At 47.9% G+C, this 17,500-nt stretch overlaps 1 protein-coding gene across 2 annotated transcripts in view; it reads left to right on the top strand.

Moving 5' to 3' along the window:
* sema4c (sema domain, immunoglobulin domain (Ig), transmembrane domain (TM) and short cytoplasmic domain, (semaphorin) 4C) overlaps positions 1-17,500 on the top strand; it is a 76,474-nt gene that overhangs the window by 49,085 nt on the left and 9,889 nt on the right. For both annotated transcript variants that reach the window (XM_076048258.1, XM_076048260.1), the window contains 9 exons: positions 1,085-1,242; positions 6,171-6,233; positions 7,602-7,700; positions 8,174-8,270; positions 9,329-9,445; positions 10,738-10,889; positions 12,413-12,588; positions 15,598-15,742; positions 16,679-16,892. In XM_076048258.1, the coding sequence (XP_075904373.1) occupies positions 1,085-1,242; positions 6,171-6,233; positions 7,602-7,700; positions 8,174-8,270; positions 9,329-9,445; positions 10,738-10,889; positions 12,413-12,588; positions 15,598-15,742; positions 16,679-16,892 (1,221 nt within the window). The remainder of the gene's footprint in view (positions 1-1,084; positions 1,243-6,170; positions 6,234-7,601; positions 7,701-8,173; positions 8,271-9,328; positions 9,446-10,737; positions 10,890-12,412; positions 12,589-15,597; positions 15,743-16,678; positions 16,893-17,500) is intronic.

The following is a 17,500-nucleotide window of genomic DNA, read 5'->3' as shown; positions in this document are numbered from 1 at the left end:
GCTGCTGGGAAAATGGTTTTTTGTTGGGTTTTTTTTGCAGTTTCTCTGCTTCACACTGAAGGCAAAACCAGAAAAATGAAATGAGAATGAATGAAAGAGGCTGCAAATTATTCTTCTGAAGTGATTTTCCTTTTGAAACTAAATGTTGTTTCCGCCAATTACAAATGTAGAGAAAGGGTCAATTGTGTACAGTGACATAACAAAAACATTAATTTATTTTTTGAATTTTGGTCCAATTTTTATTGACTGAAATAGACACAACGCCCAATTATAATATTTTTTTTAATTCAGACCAATTATGTATTTATTTCCCAAATAAATATTTATTTTTTTACCGTAACAACAGAGACACATTGTGTGCCTCTGTCAGTGTCGTTTCACCTCAGCCAAGGTTCCTCTGACGGATGTTGAACTCGTCTGTCAGTCCAACTTCTCAGGAATGCAGCTACACACCCACACACTCACACTCACACACACACACACACACACAGACTGACTTCTTTAATAATTTGCGGCCCCACTCCTCGCTCTGCTAGCTGCAGGACTGACAGTCATCATAAAAAAAAATGCACAGCTGACAGCTTTGTCTTTGTATTTTTTTCGTATGAAATTAAATTTTAAAATCTCCCTTAAAGAAAAAGACAACTAATGGCATCACCTGGCATGGCCCTGAGCAGCCATGATGATGGTGGTGGTGGTGGTGATGATGATGATGATGATGATGATGATGATGAGATCGGTGACAGTGATGATGATGATGATGATGATGATGGTAATGAGAACGGTAACAGTGATGACAATGGCGACGATGATGATGATGATGATTGATGATGAAGATGATGGTGGTAATGAGAACGGTAACAGTGATGACGATGGCGATGATGATGATGATGATGATGATGATGATAAGATCGGTGACAGTGATGATGATGATGATGATGGTAATGAGAACAGTAACAGTGATGACGATGGCAATGATGATGATGATTGATGATGACGATGGTGGTGGTAATGAGAACGGTAACAGTGATGACGATGATGATGATGATGATGATGATGACGATTGTGTGCCTCTCCTCTGCAGACGTACTGGACAGCATGGCGAGGTTCAGCGTCCAGAACATCTTCAACTACAGCATGCTGACGCTGTCAGACCACGAGAGGGTGCTGTACGTGGGCGCCCGGGAGGCCTTGTTCGCCCTGGACCCCAATGACATCAGCGGGCAGCAGCTGCGGCCGCAGGTAACACACACACACACACACACACACACACACACACACACACACCTGTTGTAGGAAAGCTCTGCGATGTAGCACATAGTGGGATTTATTTATTCACATATTTTGAATTTTGAACGGCGGAGCTCCACTCAGAGCTCACGTTCTGCGGTTTAATTGTGCACCTGAGCCACAATGGCGTGGACACTGAAGGACGGCGTGTTTTCAAATGTTTTGTCTGGATTCCAATGGGAGTTTTGCCATTTTCAAAGTGAGAAGGACGCACCAAGGTCAAAAAAAAAGCATATAACAGAGTAACATCTACATTTTTCAAACCAGATTGAATGTCAAAGGCCGTGGTAAGCGTACATGGTTCACGTGTTTTTGTTATGTTTTTTTTTTTTGTGTGTGTGTGTTTTTTGTCAGGGTCTCATCCCTTAAAAGTGAGCTGAAAGGTTAGAGGTCTGATACTTTGCAGCGCAGGATCATTAAAAGTGACAAATAAAGCAACAAAATGTCACATTCTACACACCTTGCCCTTTGGAGTCGCCGCTACACACGTTGACAGAAGTATTAGGAATAACAGGTGCTCCAGAGTGACGAGAGTTCTCTCCTCCACGCGGCCCCGACTGCCAAGCACCGCCAGATAAATACACGTTTGAAACACTTCATTTAAATGCAGCAAATTCAATTATGATGTTACGGGCGATATAATTATTAAAGCGTTGGGCGCTCGAGCCCGGATAAGAACGACGGAAAATATAAAGCGCCGCCCGCAATGCCGATTAACTTCCTCCCCGACCTCATTCTGCTTCTTCCCTTGCCTGGGCTCATTTCTCCACCAGGAGCAAGTTTTTTTGTGTTGTTTTGTTTTTAACACATGGGCAATGTCAGGCCATTCCAAGCACCAGCACAACCAAGTGTCATGAGTCATGCGGCGGGTTGCTTTTGGTGCTTTATTGGTCTGGCTCGTGTTTCTATGATTAAATCTCAGAGCCTTGTACAAGCTAACGATGTACCCGGTGTCATGCAGTTTTCTGCAAATGTATTAAAGCGTCCTCCTTGAAGGGTCAGAAATATAATAAAGGGAAGTAATTGCAGCCGTAAGCGGAGAGCTCTTGTGTCAACTTGAACGTCTCGCAAAGCTTAATAGGGCCCTGCGTTTGGTTTATTAAGAATTCTAAAGAGTCTGTGCAGACACTGGGCTTTATTAAAAAGAAAAATAAATAAATGATTAAATGCCCAGACATTACCTCGGTTAGAACGTCGTGTTTAATAAATGCAGATGAGAAATGATCTGCTAGTTCTGAGGAATTGCGTCTTCTTCTTCTTTTGCAAGGATTTAAAAATGAAATGTCAAAGTGCAGCAGAGAAAGATGAATTTCTCTATCTTGCTAGCTCGCATCGAGGCATTGATTTGTCTATCCATCCATCTGGCGAGCTATCGAGCTAGCCGTCCATCATTGTAGCCTAGCCAACTTATGACAAGTCAAGCTTGAATAAATGAACTAACCTAGCTAAGCTAAGTGACGCGTCCGTGGCATTGATGCTCAGTGCGTTTAGCCTTTAGCGATAGCGAGTTTTTTAACCTTTTGCTGTTGCACTTCCTGGCAGATTTGGTTTGAGCCTGAGCCCTAACTTGGAACCTCTCATTAATTAAGACTAGTGGCAGTAGCATTGACTAAGTCAGATCGCAACTAGTCACGCATTTAAAAGAATCTTTTGAAAAAAATAGATATCAAACCAACTTAACATCTGACTAGCGGTACACGCAGACTGGCTAGCGGTTTGTGACAGGACATGATATGATGCCTCTAACGCAAGTGGGGTTTTTTTTTGGTTTTGTTTTTTTAAATGCTCAAATTTAATGACTTTTTAATTGGAGGCAGTACCAACACTTTGGCCCGAGCTCAGACTTTTGTTCTGCGAGAGCGATTACTCTGCTCCGCACACATTTATCTTCTGCCTGGCAGCGTGGGACGCTAATGTTGTGAGTAAGCCGGCAAATAATTGGATTGTAATACGTGACGCTCTAATATTTCACTTCCGTCAGTGGCGCACGGCGACCGTGAACGTGTGGGTGTCAACAAGCTGGGCTGGCTCGCAGCAGCAGCAGCAGCAGCAGCAGCAGCAGCAGCAGCCGTCCAGGCTTTTTTGGCCTCGGATCACGACTCCCAAAGTCCACTGTGTTTTCCAGCGGCCTCGTTTTTTAATTTGTGAATCTTGTAATTTTTTTTTGTCATCCTCCCCCCTCGGCGGCAGGGGGGGGGGGCGCTCCGGGGCTAATCGCGTGTGTTAGCGGCACCCCTCATAAATACCCTTGTCCCTGACCCGCTACGTGCACGCACACTCTTATTAGAGGAGCAGTGGCCCCGTGGAGCCACCTGGGTTTTTTGCTTTGTTCTCTCAATAATTGGTCCATATTGAAATCAATAGCATTACAGCGGCCCAATGAGTGTGCAGCGTGCAGCCCGCAGCGGTTTGGGGATTGTTATCTGATTTACCGCCTTAATGAGCCCTTATTAGACGCACACTAACACACACGCGCACGCACACACTAACGACAAACCCGGCACGCAGCAGCACCAGCACAAGCTGCTGCTGCAGTGCAGTGCCGCTTACCAGGCTCCCGGTCTTGATGAGAACACCTGCTGCTCTCCTTCCCCTCCCCTTCCATCCCCTCCGCACGCTGGCTGCTGCTTGGAGAGGCGGAGCCAACGCAAAGGCACAACCTGCAGGAGGTCGGGTCCATCAACGTCCTTCTTCTTCTTCTTTCCTGTTCTTCTTCTTCTTCTTCGTCTTCTTCTTCTCCTCCTTCACCAAAATGCAGCAGTTTTTTATGGAACATTAAATAGATAGATGGATATTATCCATCCATCCATTTTCAATACCCACTTCGAGATGTACTCAGCGTCATCAGAGGGCCACATAGAGACAAACAATTTAGAGTTTCCAATTCACTCACATGCATGTTTTTGGACTGTGGGAGGAAGCCGGAGAACCTGGAGAGAACCCAGGCAGACACGGGGAGAACATGCAAACTCCACACAGTTAGGCCTCAGGCTTGGGAATGGAACCCACAGCCTTCTTGCTGTGAGGCGGCAGCACCAACCACCGCACCCCCGTGGCACCCCTGCTCTAATGAAGAGCATTTTTTTTGTGTTTGGTCCCGTAGAAAACATTTTAAAAAGTGGAGGCGCTTTCAAAATAAACTTCCACCAAACTTTCTGCTGCTCCTCCTCTTGAGCAGGCAGACCAGAAGATCTCGTCATCTCCGTCTCCTCGTCACTTGGCCTCCTCTCGTCCCGTCTCTCCGTCTGTCTGCGGCCTCATTAGCTAATGGGTCCGGGCAGCCTGCGTGGTTTGAGATAAAACGCCAGGCGTCAGCAGCGGCTCTTTAAAGTGCAAATGACAAGCGGCTGCAAAAAAACAACAACAACAACAGCAGCAGCAGCAGCAGCACTCACAGACTCTTTGTTTGCACTCTGTCAAACAAAACTCCACCATCCGTCTGAGACTCGTCCGTCCATGCGTCCGTCCTCCTTTTCTTTGGTGCCGCAACACGGACGCTGGTCACGGCGGGCGGCGTCATTAGCTGGCGGAGCTGCGAGTCTTTGTGGATGGGAAGAGTTTGGGATTAGACGGTGACGGGAATCCCGGCGGACTTCATGTGAACGAGGAATCTTGCTCTTCTTCTCCTCCTCTTTTATCTCCCCCTCCTTTTAAACTGTTCATTAGCCAAAATCCCAGATTACACTTGTAATGCTTCACACTCACTAAGTCCAATTAATATTGTACTTACACATTACGATGTGTGGCTGGAGGGGTTTTTGATTTTTTTTTTTTTTGATTTATTTTTTTTTTTGCGCTGCTCCAGTTAATTATTAAAACCAGAATCTTTTTTTTTTTTTTTGTCTTGCCCCCAAGAGAAAATGACGCTTAAGCAAAAAAAAAAAAAAAGTTAAAGGTAATGTATCTTTAGAGAAGTGAAAACAATTCTTGTTTTTTATTGTTGTCGGTCCAGGTTGAGGCTGGTGCGTAGCAACTCTCGGCCTCTAATGACCGGCGTAATTATATCCAATGGAGTGGAAACCTCTCTGTAAACACACTTCACATTTCAGGCTTCAGTCCATCCGCGGAGTGAAAGTTCAGCCGCGCGGAGAGCGGCCATTAAAAAAAAAAAAACAAGGGAAGGAAAAGGAGGGAGGAAGGAAAAAAGCAGGCAGCTACTGCAAATAACACAAAGTCACAACGTTTGAAGGACGTTGCATGGCCAGTCGGGTGTGAGAGAGAATGTGCACATTTCCCGCGGAGCCATGACGAGACCCAGAAAACCATCAGACAGCAGCAACCAATCAGACGTCACCGTCGATTTAAAGCAACGCTGGGGAATTTTTCCCTAAGCGATGAAAGTTTAAAAATCATTTCATTTTGACGATTCACTGACTGGTGACAGGTAGAATGGCGCTCCCTCCTTGCCGCTGACACAGCGCCCCCAGCTGGCCTGCCGTCGCACTGCAGTCACTTGGTTTGCCTGCCCGGCACCTTCTGGTTGCAGCCAGCGATTTGATTCTGGCTGGAAAGACGCGTTGATTGCTGTTGACACGTGTGAAAGTGTCACTTGCAGTAAAAACCTCTCGACGGTGCTGGGCAGGCGACCAAAGTGAAATACTTCTCTAACAGGCCAGCTGGGGGCGCTGTGTCAATGGCAAAGGTGTAGTTTCCCATTTTACAAGTCAATGAATAACTTTTAAAAAAAAAATTATATCCAAAAGAAATGAAGTGTTCTGTTTTGCAGTGGGTGGGTGTGAGCTGTGTGTGTGTGTGTGTGTGTGTGTGTGTGTGTGTGTGTGTGTGTGTGTGTGTGTGTGTGTGTGTGTTGTCAAACGGGGTTTTGTGCAGATGACAAGAGTTCTCACAGCACCGTGTCTGTCTCTCTTCCTCTGCTCCAGATCGACTGGCCGGCCCCTCAGGACAAGAAGAGGGAGTGCGTCGCCAAAGGGAAAAACAACCAGGTACCAACAACGACGACAACAGCAACACAAACACCTGCACCGCAACACACTGGCACGGCAGCCAGAGCAGAGTGCCGGCGGTGCTTTCAGAGCCCTGCTGCTTCTTCTTCTTCTTCTCCTTCACTTTGCTCTATTGCTTTTCGTTTGGCCTTGTAAATATATATTTATATATATTTATATATAAACTAGTGGAAGCCTTCCAGTCATTACATTAACTCCCAGACGGCGGCGTCGGGATCAGCAGCTTTTTAAAGGCGGCTCAATCCAGGAAGTGTTCCGTCAACAGAAAAACACAATGAAGTGCCGCCGCCGCCGCAGAGGGAATCGAACGCTGGGTGCAAGAATGACTGGCGCCCCAGTGCAGTATTTCTAAATGCAGCGTAACTCAATTTAAAAATAAACTAACTAAAAAACTGAGCCTTTAATCAAAGAGTCGGGCACTTACAGTAAAAACCTTGTGATGGTGCTGGGCAGGCGACCAAAGTTAAATACTTCTCTAGCAGGCCAGCTGGGGGCGCTGTGTCAATGGCAAAGGTGTAGTTTCCCACTTTCCAAGTCAATGAATAACTTCAAAAAAAATTATATCCAAAAGAAATGAAGTGTTCTGTTTTGCAGTGGGTGTGTGCGTGTGCGTGCGTGTGTGTGTGTGTGTGTGCGTGTGTGTGTGTGTTTGTTATCAGCAGCCCTGCAGAAACAAAGACAGAGGTTTTAGCACTGCTGACACCTTGAGCTCTTCTTCTTTGTGACCTAACAAATAACATTTTTTTATTCAAAGTCTTGCTCTGTAAATAAAAGAAAAATCATATTTAATTAAAACATTTTGCCCATTTTTTGAGTGGCAGTGTAGCTGCAGCCTGGCAAAAACAACACGAAAAAACTTCAGAAAACAGTGTACTTAAGCCTTCTGTTTACAGCCTCCTGACTAAAAGTGATGCTTTGTTGGAGCGCCCACATGTTCGGAAGGGGGCAAAGCAATAGCAAGGAGAGACCTCAGCAGAAATCTCTCCGAACCTAAGCCGAGGAGGTCGTCCACGTCTTGGAAAGGCTGAGACGCTCGTCTAACTGCTAGCCAACTGCTTCCACTGTTTACATGCAAAGACATGCAGATGGTAGCGAGTAGCAAATCTCACCAGTGTACCACGCAGTAAATTATTTAAAGCCTTTATAGCTCATCAATGGCCGTTCTGATGGCGATGATGGGCCGGCCCGCGGGCCACGGTCTTAACGAGGAGGATGTTAGTTCCTGAGGTATTAGTGTGTAATGAAAACCTCACCGTGTGTGTGTGTGTGTGTGTGTGTGTGTGTGTGTGTGTGTGTGGGTGTGTGTGTGTGGGTCTATATATTTTATTTTTCTTCCCTCCTCTGCAGACCGAGTGCTTCAACTACATCCGCTTCCTGCAGAGCTACAACCACACACACCTCTACACCTGCGGCACCTATGCCTTCCAGCCCAAATGCACCTACGTGGTGAGTGCGCACGTATGGCACGTGGACGTGCATGCGTGTTGGAAAAGAGAGAGAGAGAGAGACGGAGCTGACAGGTGTCAACTTGACTTGTCATTCTGACCCCGGAGCTGCAGCAGAATAAAAATACATGCAGTCGGGAGGGAAATGAAAGGTGGATGTGTGAAAAGTGGTGTGTGTGTGTGTGATTGTATGTGAGAGTGTGTGTGTGTGTGTGTGTGTGTGTGTGTGTGTGTGTGTGTGTGTGTGTGTGTGTGTGTGTGTGTGTGTGTGTATAACCAGGTGACACTGATGCGGTCCGACAACATGATGAGGGCCAAAGCTGTGGTTCTTGTTTGGGACAGACGGGGCCTGCAGCTGTGGCATGCAGGTCATAATACACACTGACCACGAGCCACCCGCGTTCCTAACGCTCTGTGTGTGTGTCTGTGTGTGTGTGTGTGTGTGTGTGTGTGTGTGTGTGTGTTCTCTTGCAGAATGTAGATCATTTTACCCTCAACGGCGCCGCCCTGGAAGACGGGAAGGGTAAATGCCCTTATGACCCTGCCAAGGGCCACACAGGCCTGATAGTGGGTGAGTCAGTGTGTGTGTGTGTGTGTGTGTGTGTGTGTGTGTGTGCGTGAGAGAGAGAGAGAGCGAGAGCGAGAGAGAGAGTGCACGCTGGACACAGCCTATTACAAATGATGTGTTTTTGAACCGCTGCGTTACACATGGGGTTAAACCGAGTTTACGAGGCAAATCTTTACAGAAGGATTTAAAGGCGCAGTCTGTGGAATTCACTGCGCTTTCGTATCATGTTCACATAACAGTTTGTAGGGCGGTCGAGAGATTCTAACGAGGTGGGAAATTTAGACAGAGGGCAGGAGGCAGAGAGGGAGGACGCCGCCGCGGGCGGCAAACATAAATAAACGTGTTGGCACAGAGTGACGTTTGTCAGATTGGCTGCTCGACACTCCGGCTCCTTGTGTTTTAGGGGCATCTTCGGATTTTTTCTTCTTTGTGAGCAGCAGCAACATTTTTTTATTATTAATAATTTTGAAAACTTGATTACTTGGTTGGATCCATTGAAAACTGAAAAGCTTTGGCCAACTGCTTTTCAGTGGAAAATTCACTTGCCAAACTCAGCCGCCAGTGAATGGTGTGCAGGTCCGTGGACGTCCAGGAACTCTGGAGCCTCGATATTGTTCCTCTAAATTTATTTTTCGACTGTTCCTTTAAATGGAATTGGCAGGGTTCAGAGGTCAAACATCTGGAATCCTAACTCAACAGAAAGCCGCCTCTGTTTGTTTCTGTCAGCAGTCTGAATAATAAATGATAATATTGAGCACTTCTGCGGGGGGTTTATTTTTTCTGACGTCGTGGAAGCGCAAAATAAAAACTGCTCTCCTCGCGTTCGCCATCTGCTTCGTATTCACAAAATCGCACCAAGGGTCCCAGAGTCCAATTCAACTTTGCATGCGAAAGCTCCGCTCAACCTTCGGGCGCACATTTCTCTCACTTTTTCTCACACTTCTTTTTTTTTTTGTTTTTTTTCTTTCCCTCTCGTCGCTGAACCGCTGACCTCTCATTGTGAGCGGCGGGCGGCTGGAAAGCAGAATTAGACTCGAGCGTGCATATTTGTCTCTCGGCAGATAAGGAGCTGTACTCGGCGACGCTCAACAACTTCCTGGGTACGGAGCCAGTCATCCTGAGGAACCTGGGCCAGCAGCACAGCATGAAGAGCGAGTACTTGCCTGCCTGGCTCAACGGTACGTCAACGCGGCCAAGCGGAAGATGAATTGAATTCAGTCTCACGTTTTGCAGCTTTCATTGGGGAGTCTTGTTTGTTTGATTTTGAAATAAGATAAGCAACGTGCTGTGCACTCAAAACTGTGAAAGATGTCCTCCTGTCAAATTCATTTTTTGCACCCCACGGCGCAATTGCATCTTATCTTGTATTTTATTTGTTTATCTATTTATTTAATGATTTATTTATTTATTTTTTTTTCGGTCTCATTTTAGGTAAAATTTTCTGGAGTTTTTTTTTTCCACCTTGCTGTGTTTAAGCTGCTCTTTCAGTACCAGCTAAACGTGCCACTAGCAGGGAGACTACTAAGACTAGCTTACAGCTAGCTTACATTCTCAACTTGTTCTGTGTATTTGCTTTATTGTAGCTAAATCATTCTAGATATCCAGGGTTTTTTTGGCATGATATGAGCAAGTTATCCCTTTAAGTCGTGTTTCACTTTTGCTGAAATCAATAATTGGCTCAGTTTAAATTTCAGCAAGAATGACGACTTCCAAATGTTTTAGCAAAAATCGCTAAATAACGTTTCTCTCTTTAAATGACTTTCCAGTCCAGTAAAACTCCTCAAGTGTGATGGCAACAGGCCCTGTATTCCCTAGTTTCGCCTGATAGATGCTCGAAAAATCTCACAATTATAGACTGGGATGCTCCCATAATAATAACGCCATGAGAGGGAATATTCAAACCGCCTCTCTAATTACAGCGGCTGAATTCAAAAAACTCTGCAGTTCAAAGATTTTTGGCTCCATGAAAGTGACAAATTCAGTGTGGGGGCGAGATAAAATAAATCTCGTCAAAGGCTGATAATGCTGCCATACTTTAGACAGAGTTTCATTAAATCAATGAGTAGAATGGGAGCCAGAAATATGCTCAAGAGCGCCGGGAAGAGGAATGAGTTGCAGGAAATGAAGCAACTGGCGGAGGTTCGTTATCTTTTTTGGCCAGAAGAATCAGCGAGTCACTGGGAGAGAAATGAAGGGAGGAGGACGACGATGAAGCCACGGCGAGAGAGGGAGCGATGAAGGAGGGATCATTAGGCCTACCGATGAAAAGATAGAGGGATAGAGTGGAGGGAGGCGGGAACAAAGACATGAGGTCCAGGTCTTTGGAGCCACGCCAAGCTGCTGCTGCAGAAAAGAGGAAATCGACAAAGCGCAGATATCATAACAAATTTGGTAGTTGAAAAAATGTTTAAAGTAAACTTGTTGCAGTGTTTCAAATGAAATATTGAACTGTGTGTGTGTGTGTGTGCAGAGCCGGACTTTGTGGGCTCGGCCCTGGTGAGGGAGAGCAGCGGCAGCCTGACCGGCGACGACGACAAGATCTACTTCTTCTTCAGCGAGCGGGCCGAGGAGCTGGAGTGCGACACCGAGCTGTCCGTGGCCAGAGTGGCCCGCGTCTGCAAGGTAAAAACCCCGCCCCCGGCTCTGGCCCCGCCCACCTCACTTCCTGCCCCGTTGTCCCGGGTGGCCAGGAAACACTTTCCCAGTTTGGCGGCTCCGTTAAAACGTGCGCAGCAGCGACTCTCTCCACGTATTAGCACCTCTGGCGTCATGTTACAGCAGTAACAGCTGTTGATTAGGTTTATTTGTCATCAAGCGGGGGGATTCAGAGGGAGGCGCTGTTGTGAAAAGCGAGAAACATCATCAGTCAGTCGGTCGGGAACGTCACAACTCTGAGCTCGCTGCTTTGCTGGTTTTTGCGGTGCGGATCAGCACCTCCGAGCCGCTAACCCTGCTAATTAGCAGCTAAATTGGCTTAATGTTATCACAATTAATGAATAATTGGGGCTGATAGGCCGCAGCGATTAGAACCAAACATCAGCGGCGCCATGGGAGAGACGTCTGCGACGGAGGAGAAGGAGAAGTGTAGCAACACAACAGAGATCTTTAACAACCAGAGACGGTTTGAGCGGCGAGGCGCATGCTCGTCTGAGAGCGTGTTTTATTGGGCGGAGTTGCCCTTTAATGTCTGCTCACTGATGAACCATAAAGTCTGTGGACGGGATCAGAAACAGCTGCTGCGACGCGGCGAGTAATTAAAAAACACGCTGATGCTTCTGTTGTGGGAGGAGCCGCACCACGTCTCAACACGTCTCGCGGCGCTAATGAGAACTTTATTTGTCATTCTGCTTTTTTTTTTTTTTTTTTCTTCTTTTTTTTTTATGGCTCCTGCCGTTGCCGAGGATGATGAAAGGAGTGAAACTCGTCTGCTTAACCTCCCAGAAAATATCACCAAGAGAAAGTAGTCTTTGATATTCTACTGTTTGTTTTGAAGTCAAATGTGTTTTTGTTTTGTTTTTTAATTGCGCCTTGAAAATTCAACGGTCAAACTTTTAATTGGATCTAGTAAATGTTTTCTTCTGGGGGGATGAATCGCCTTTTCGGATTTTTTTTTTTATTTGCCTCGTATCCTAAGTAAAAACATTGAGCAGCATTTATGAGCAGTACTGCACTCAGCCACCGGGGTGGGAGGTTCCTCAAGTTATTTATTATTGATTATCATCGTTGCCAGTGATGCAGGTGTTGCCAGGAGGTGTCCGAAAATGAGATCAAACAACCAGGAAGCAGTCAGACCTTCGCTGCACTGCGCTGCACTGCACTGCACTGCACTGCACTGCACTGGTCATGTGACTCGCCAGTGCAGCAAGTCTTTTTGCGGAAGGAGGGTAAAATCTCTCCTCTTGTGGCCGCTTTTGTTTGTCTGAGATTCACTGGCAGATAAAAGCAAACCAATCTTCCGCATTAACAGGATTTGTTCTGCAAACGCTGCTGGGAGTTCTTGACACAGTCGTCCTTCAGCGAGCTGCTGTTAGCACCGCTGCGATGTGTTGCCCCCCCCCCCCCACCAACCTACTCCGCCCCTTCCCTCCTCGGGGGACCAATCAAGCGGAGCCACCTCGCTGACACTGTCCCCGTCTGTCCATCAGGGCGACCTGGGCGGCACTAGGACCCTGCAGAAGAAGTGGACCACCTTCCAGAAGGCCCGGCTGGAGTGCTCGCTGCCCGAGCGCCACGTCTCCTTCAACAACCTGCGGGCCGTCTTCACGCTGCCGGGCCCGGACTGGCGAGGCACCGCCTTCTTCGGCATCTTCCACGCCCAGTGGTGAGTGCCGCCCCTCCCCGTCAGCCCCGCCTCCGTCTATCAGCTAGTGATGGGCAATAACATATTTTTCAAATTCAATACGATAATCAATATTTTTCGATATTGCGATATCACTATCAATACACGTCAATATATTTATGTATCGATATTTTCTTCAAATTATCGATACAAAATTTTACTCTGATTAGCGATCGATATATATCGATGGAAAATATCATCACGCACATCACGGCCATCAGCAGAAGGTGGAATTGCTGAACGCGTCGCCGCCGCCTGCGACACCTTGTCGCCCAGCCACGTGTCGGGTGTTTGGCTCTCTGTCGGCCGCAGCTCCAATTATCTACTCGGAGCAATTTGGTATTCATCAGGCGCCCGGTAATAAAGCGTAACAGGCCTTTTTCACTGTAATGGCCTTTCGTGTTAAGCGGCTGCTAGTGCGATGTGCTCCAGCACATCCAAATGGTGGCACTAGAAGCTTAATGCCCCGGTGTTCTGGATGATAATGAACTGCGGAACGAACACTAACAACTACGCAGCGAACTGCTTCTTTTTGTTTCTTCTTGTTTTGTTTTGTTTTTTTCAACAAGTCTCCGAAATAAGAAGTCGTTAAATTTAATGTCAGCGTGGTTAATGCGACTCATTATCCCGAGGCCAAAGACGCCAAACGGTGAGTGTGGTGCTTTTTAATCAGGAGTCCAACGGGCCAATAAACTATCAGCGCTGCGAGGACGCCGAGAGGTTTTCGCCTTCGGCCTTCGCTGTTTTCCAGGTGGCCTTGTTGTGCAAGATGAATTAAAAAAAGTTTTAGTTTTTCTTTGTTTTGTTTTTTTACTTCACTCTCTCTCTGTCCTGTCTGTGAACAAGCACTTTGCACTTACGTGATGTCACAAAGGGACAGCTTGATGACCACACCCCCCAGCCGAGTTTTGAGTTTCGTTTAATGGCTTTATTTGCATCATTATTTCGCAATGTACATAATAACAGCAGCCTCAAACTGAGTGCAGATGTTGGCTCCGCCCCCTCAAACCACCTGCTTTTTGTTGTGTCGGAAAGTCCAACACAACGAAACTACTTTTTTCATTAACAAATGATGCAATGCCGCTACACAGGAGGAGGGAGATGAAAGACGGGAGGATGTGAAAAGAACAGGGGACCGCAGCAGAAGAAGGAGAAGCTGCAGGCTTTTCTCCGCCCCCCTCACTGACTTTAGCCCCTGCTGAGCCAATCACAGCTGCACAGTTACTTTCATCCTTTGAAAACAGCCAACTCAAAGTGGACGTGCAGCTGGTAGGAGCGGCGGTGGAGGGAGAAGAGAAATCTGAGCCGCGGCGAGGTCCTCCGTCCCTGGAAGCCCCTCCCCCCACCAGATGTGTTCTTTGAGCTTGTTTCTTTTTTTTTTGTCGAGTGGCCTGAAACAGCAGCGACACAGGCAGATGTAAGAGGCTGCAAAGCAAAGTCTGAGTACGACAGTGTTATGTTGGGGGGGGTTTTCTTCTTTTTTTTTTTGCTGCCCAGCTTTGTTAAAGTGTTTGAGATATTAAAGACGGACGTGCGACACGGCGCATCGGAAGGGTGAGGCGTTAATGAGCAGCGCATCGGGAGGGCGACGGCGGCCGGTTTTATTCTTTCTTTTTTTTTGCCATCGGCGAGGCGACTGGGGGACTTTGGCCCTTTTGATGTGAGCCCTATTGTGGCGGCTGGTGGGGGGGGGGGGCAGGGGAGATCTCGTATCGCAGAGCCAACCGGCTTTGAACTCCTCGGCTTTGTTTCCTCATTCAGAGTCCCTGCAGCTGGCGGGGAAGTAAAAAGCTAATCCTCCTCCACCGTGCCACTCGCTGGGGATTCCTTAAAGCTCCCCCCCGGCTTTGATGGAGATAACATTTTGATAATTGGACATTATGTAAATGATGACTCGCAGTTCAAGTCGTAATCTCGCTGAATAGGCTGACTTTTCCTTTTTCTTTTTTTTTCCGGCTCTTTTTGTTATATATTTTTTTCAACTTTCCAAGAGTCCTTCGGTTTTGATGTTGATGAAACCGGTGGAGATGGCGGCGCACATCAAAAGTGCAAGAGAAAGCAATCAATGAAGAGCCAGAACCCTTTGATTCGTTGCTCGTAGATCAATGACAGAGGCTTTATTTATTTGTTTATTTATTTATTTATTTATTCATTTCAATAAGAGCAGAGGGACACAAATCGCAGCGTCCGCCGGTGTTACGGCAAATAACTACAAAGAGACGGGGCTCGTCGAGGAGTTTGTCTGGCTGTCAAGAAACACACACACACACACACACACACACACACACACACACACACACACACACACACACACACACACACACCTTTGGCTTTCAAACAAGCTTAGTAAGGTTGAGACGTCCGCAACAGAGGAAACCAGAGCAACAGAGTGTGTGTTTTGCACTTTTCCCCAATGAACTCGGACTCCTTCTCCTTTTGTCAGCGCTCTTGGCCGTCATTCTCCATTCCGCCTGAGAAAGATGCTCCGCCTCCAGCGGAGGAGTCTGAAAAAAAAAAAAAAATCAACCCTATTTTGTGAAAAACAAGGGGAGGACGGAGGAGGAGCAATTTGGCGGCAGGCAGGAACCTCATTGAGGGTTTTCAGCGGCGGCGAGACGCAGTTCTCCCGTCGAGTCTGGGAACTCAAATTGCGCAGGCATCAGCCGGCTGGGCCCCCTGGAGGAGGAGGAGGAGGAGATGTGTGTGGAGATGATTCATGTGGAATCACACAGCAGAGGGCGCAGAGTTAATATTTACTGTAAATATTCGCCTCGCTGTGAACGCACTGAAAATAACGCATTGGACCGCATATGTTGCCATATAATGCCTTGGCTGCTTCTCCCTGCAGGACTCTTGTTTGATTTCTCCCTGCTGCTTACGGACCTCCGTCCCCCTCTTCCCCCTCCCGCACCGCCACCATTGGCTGCTGAAAAAGGTTTTTGATGCCGTTTACCGCCACATGTCAGCTGACTGGTCGCCGCTGTGTTGCAGGGGCGACGTGGACGTGTCGGCCGTGTGCCAGTACCAGATCGCCGACGTGAAGAAGGTGTTTGAAGGAGCCTACAAGGAGTACCGGGAGGCGTCGCAGCGCTGGGGGCGCTTCACCGGCGTGGTGCCCTCCCCCCGGCCCGGCTCGGTAAGGACCACCAGGGGGGTGAGGGGAAGTGGGGATGAGGCGTGACGGGAGAATTTCACATTGAAACTCCAGCGGTCAACTCTTTAAAGAGGCTGCGTCAGTGTCGTCTCACCACTAGATGTCGTAGTTTTGCGCTGCGTACCAGTCCAGGTGGCCAGGAATGGGTCTGGGCCGGTCTGGGTCGGTCTGGGCCGGTCTGGGCGATCTTTCTTTCTGCGCCAGAGATCAGCCAAGACTTGATTCTGATTGGGTTAGGGGTTCGTGGAAAGGAGTAGTGGCCAATCAGAAGCCAGTAGTGGGCGGGTCTTTGCTGATCTTTACGATGGAAAACAAAAATTTGTTATCCTCAATCAATTTAGATGTTTTAGAAATATATCTGCATTTTTTTTTGATTAATCAAAACTCTTGCAAGACACAATGAAATCAATCGTAGACTTCTTCTGAGGGTTTAAGTTGATGAAAGTGAACCTGCTGAGACAAAGTTGAAAGACGCTTGCCAGACATAAGCCCCTCTCTTCAATGTTCACCATCCAATCAATTTGATGGTAGGAGAGGAGATTTCGCTGCCTGCGGTCCTAGCGGTTAGCTGAGCTAGCGGCCTCGCCCCTGCCATGTAGCTTTACCCTAACACAGAAGCTAAACTCAATGTGCTCTACTTTACTTTGCTGGAACTGATGGCCAATCTGACTTCGTGCCAGTCCGACTCAGAGCCGGCGACACTGTGATAGAACGTCTTGGATGGGGAGCAGAGGAAGGGGCGTGGCAGGCGGAGATGAGTCAAGCAGTGAAAGGAGGACGGAGGAAAGGGAGGAGTCGCCTCCACTTGAGTCTGTGACAGCTGCAGCAAAGACGCTTCATCCGTCTTCCTCTCTCTTTCTCCTTCTTCTTCTACTTCACGGCCTTCCTCCTCCTCCTCCCTCTTCCTCTCTCTGCCAGTGCATCACCAACACTGACAGGGACAGCGGCTACAACAGCTCACTGCTGCTGCCCGACGCCACGCTCAACTTTGCCAAGAAGCACCCGCTGATGGCGGACAAGGCCCTGGCTCGCCCCCTGCTGCTCACCAAGGGCGTCAACTTCACCCGCCTGGCGGTGGACCGGGTCAACGCGCTGGACCAGCGGGTGTACAACATGCTCTTCGTCGGCACAGGTACGTGCACGCGCACACGCACGCCCGTCCCGGGTGCTCGGCGGTGGCTAATTAGCCTCTTAGCGCCGTCTAAACTCCACCCGTCCGTCTCCGGCTGCCGTGATTTTCCGAAGCCCTTTCATCATGAACGCGGCGCGGCGCCTCCCGTCGCTTCCAACTGACAGTTCATTTTCCTCCTGCTGCTGACGACTCGCCGCCAACCGCCAGAATTCATCGCAAACATTCCGCCGTCTCTATCGGCCGACACTTGAGCGGATTTCAAGAGTGTTTAGCGTCGGACTCTGAGCCGGCGCTGTAAATCGACCTGACGGCTGCAGTTTTGCTCACTGAATCGGACAAACAGCATTAGACGACCCCCTGCTGAGCAGCGACCGCCGTCTTCTCAGGCGTTTTATTTTTAACGTCTGGATTTTTCACTCCGGCTGCCTTGCTTGGTTCATCGCCATAAAAAAAAAGTGCATTGAAAACCGCATGTTTTAGCCCTCTGTTTAAAGCCTCCTTCTGTACTATGCCACACGTCTGGAAAACCAGCTGGAGCCAGCCACACAAAGTTGTATATGGAGCTGCGACTGGCTGATGGGCATATCAACAAAAAAATACAAAAATAA

This window comes from Nelusetta ayraudi, unplaced genomic scaffold, assembly GCF_046127955.1.
Source record: "Nelusetta ayraudi isolate G7.1 ecotype Tasmania unplaced genomic scaffold, CSIRO-AGI_Nayr_v1 ptg000098l, whole genome shotgun sequence".
In the NCBI taxonomy this organism is placed as follows: domain Eukaryota; kingdom Metazoa; phylum Chordata; class Actinopteri; order Tetraodontiformes; family Monacanthidae; genus Nelusetta; species Nelusetta ayraudi.
This window is presented reverse-complemented; position numbering and strand designations above follow the sequence as displayed.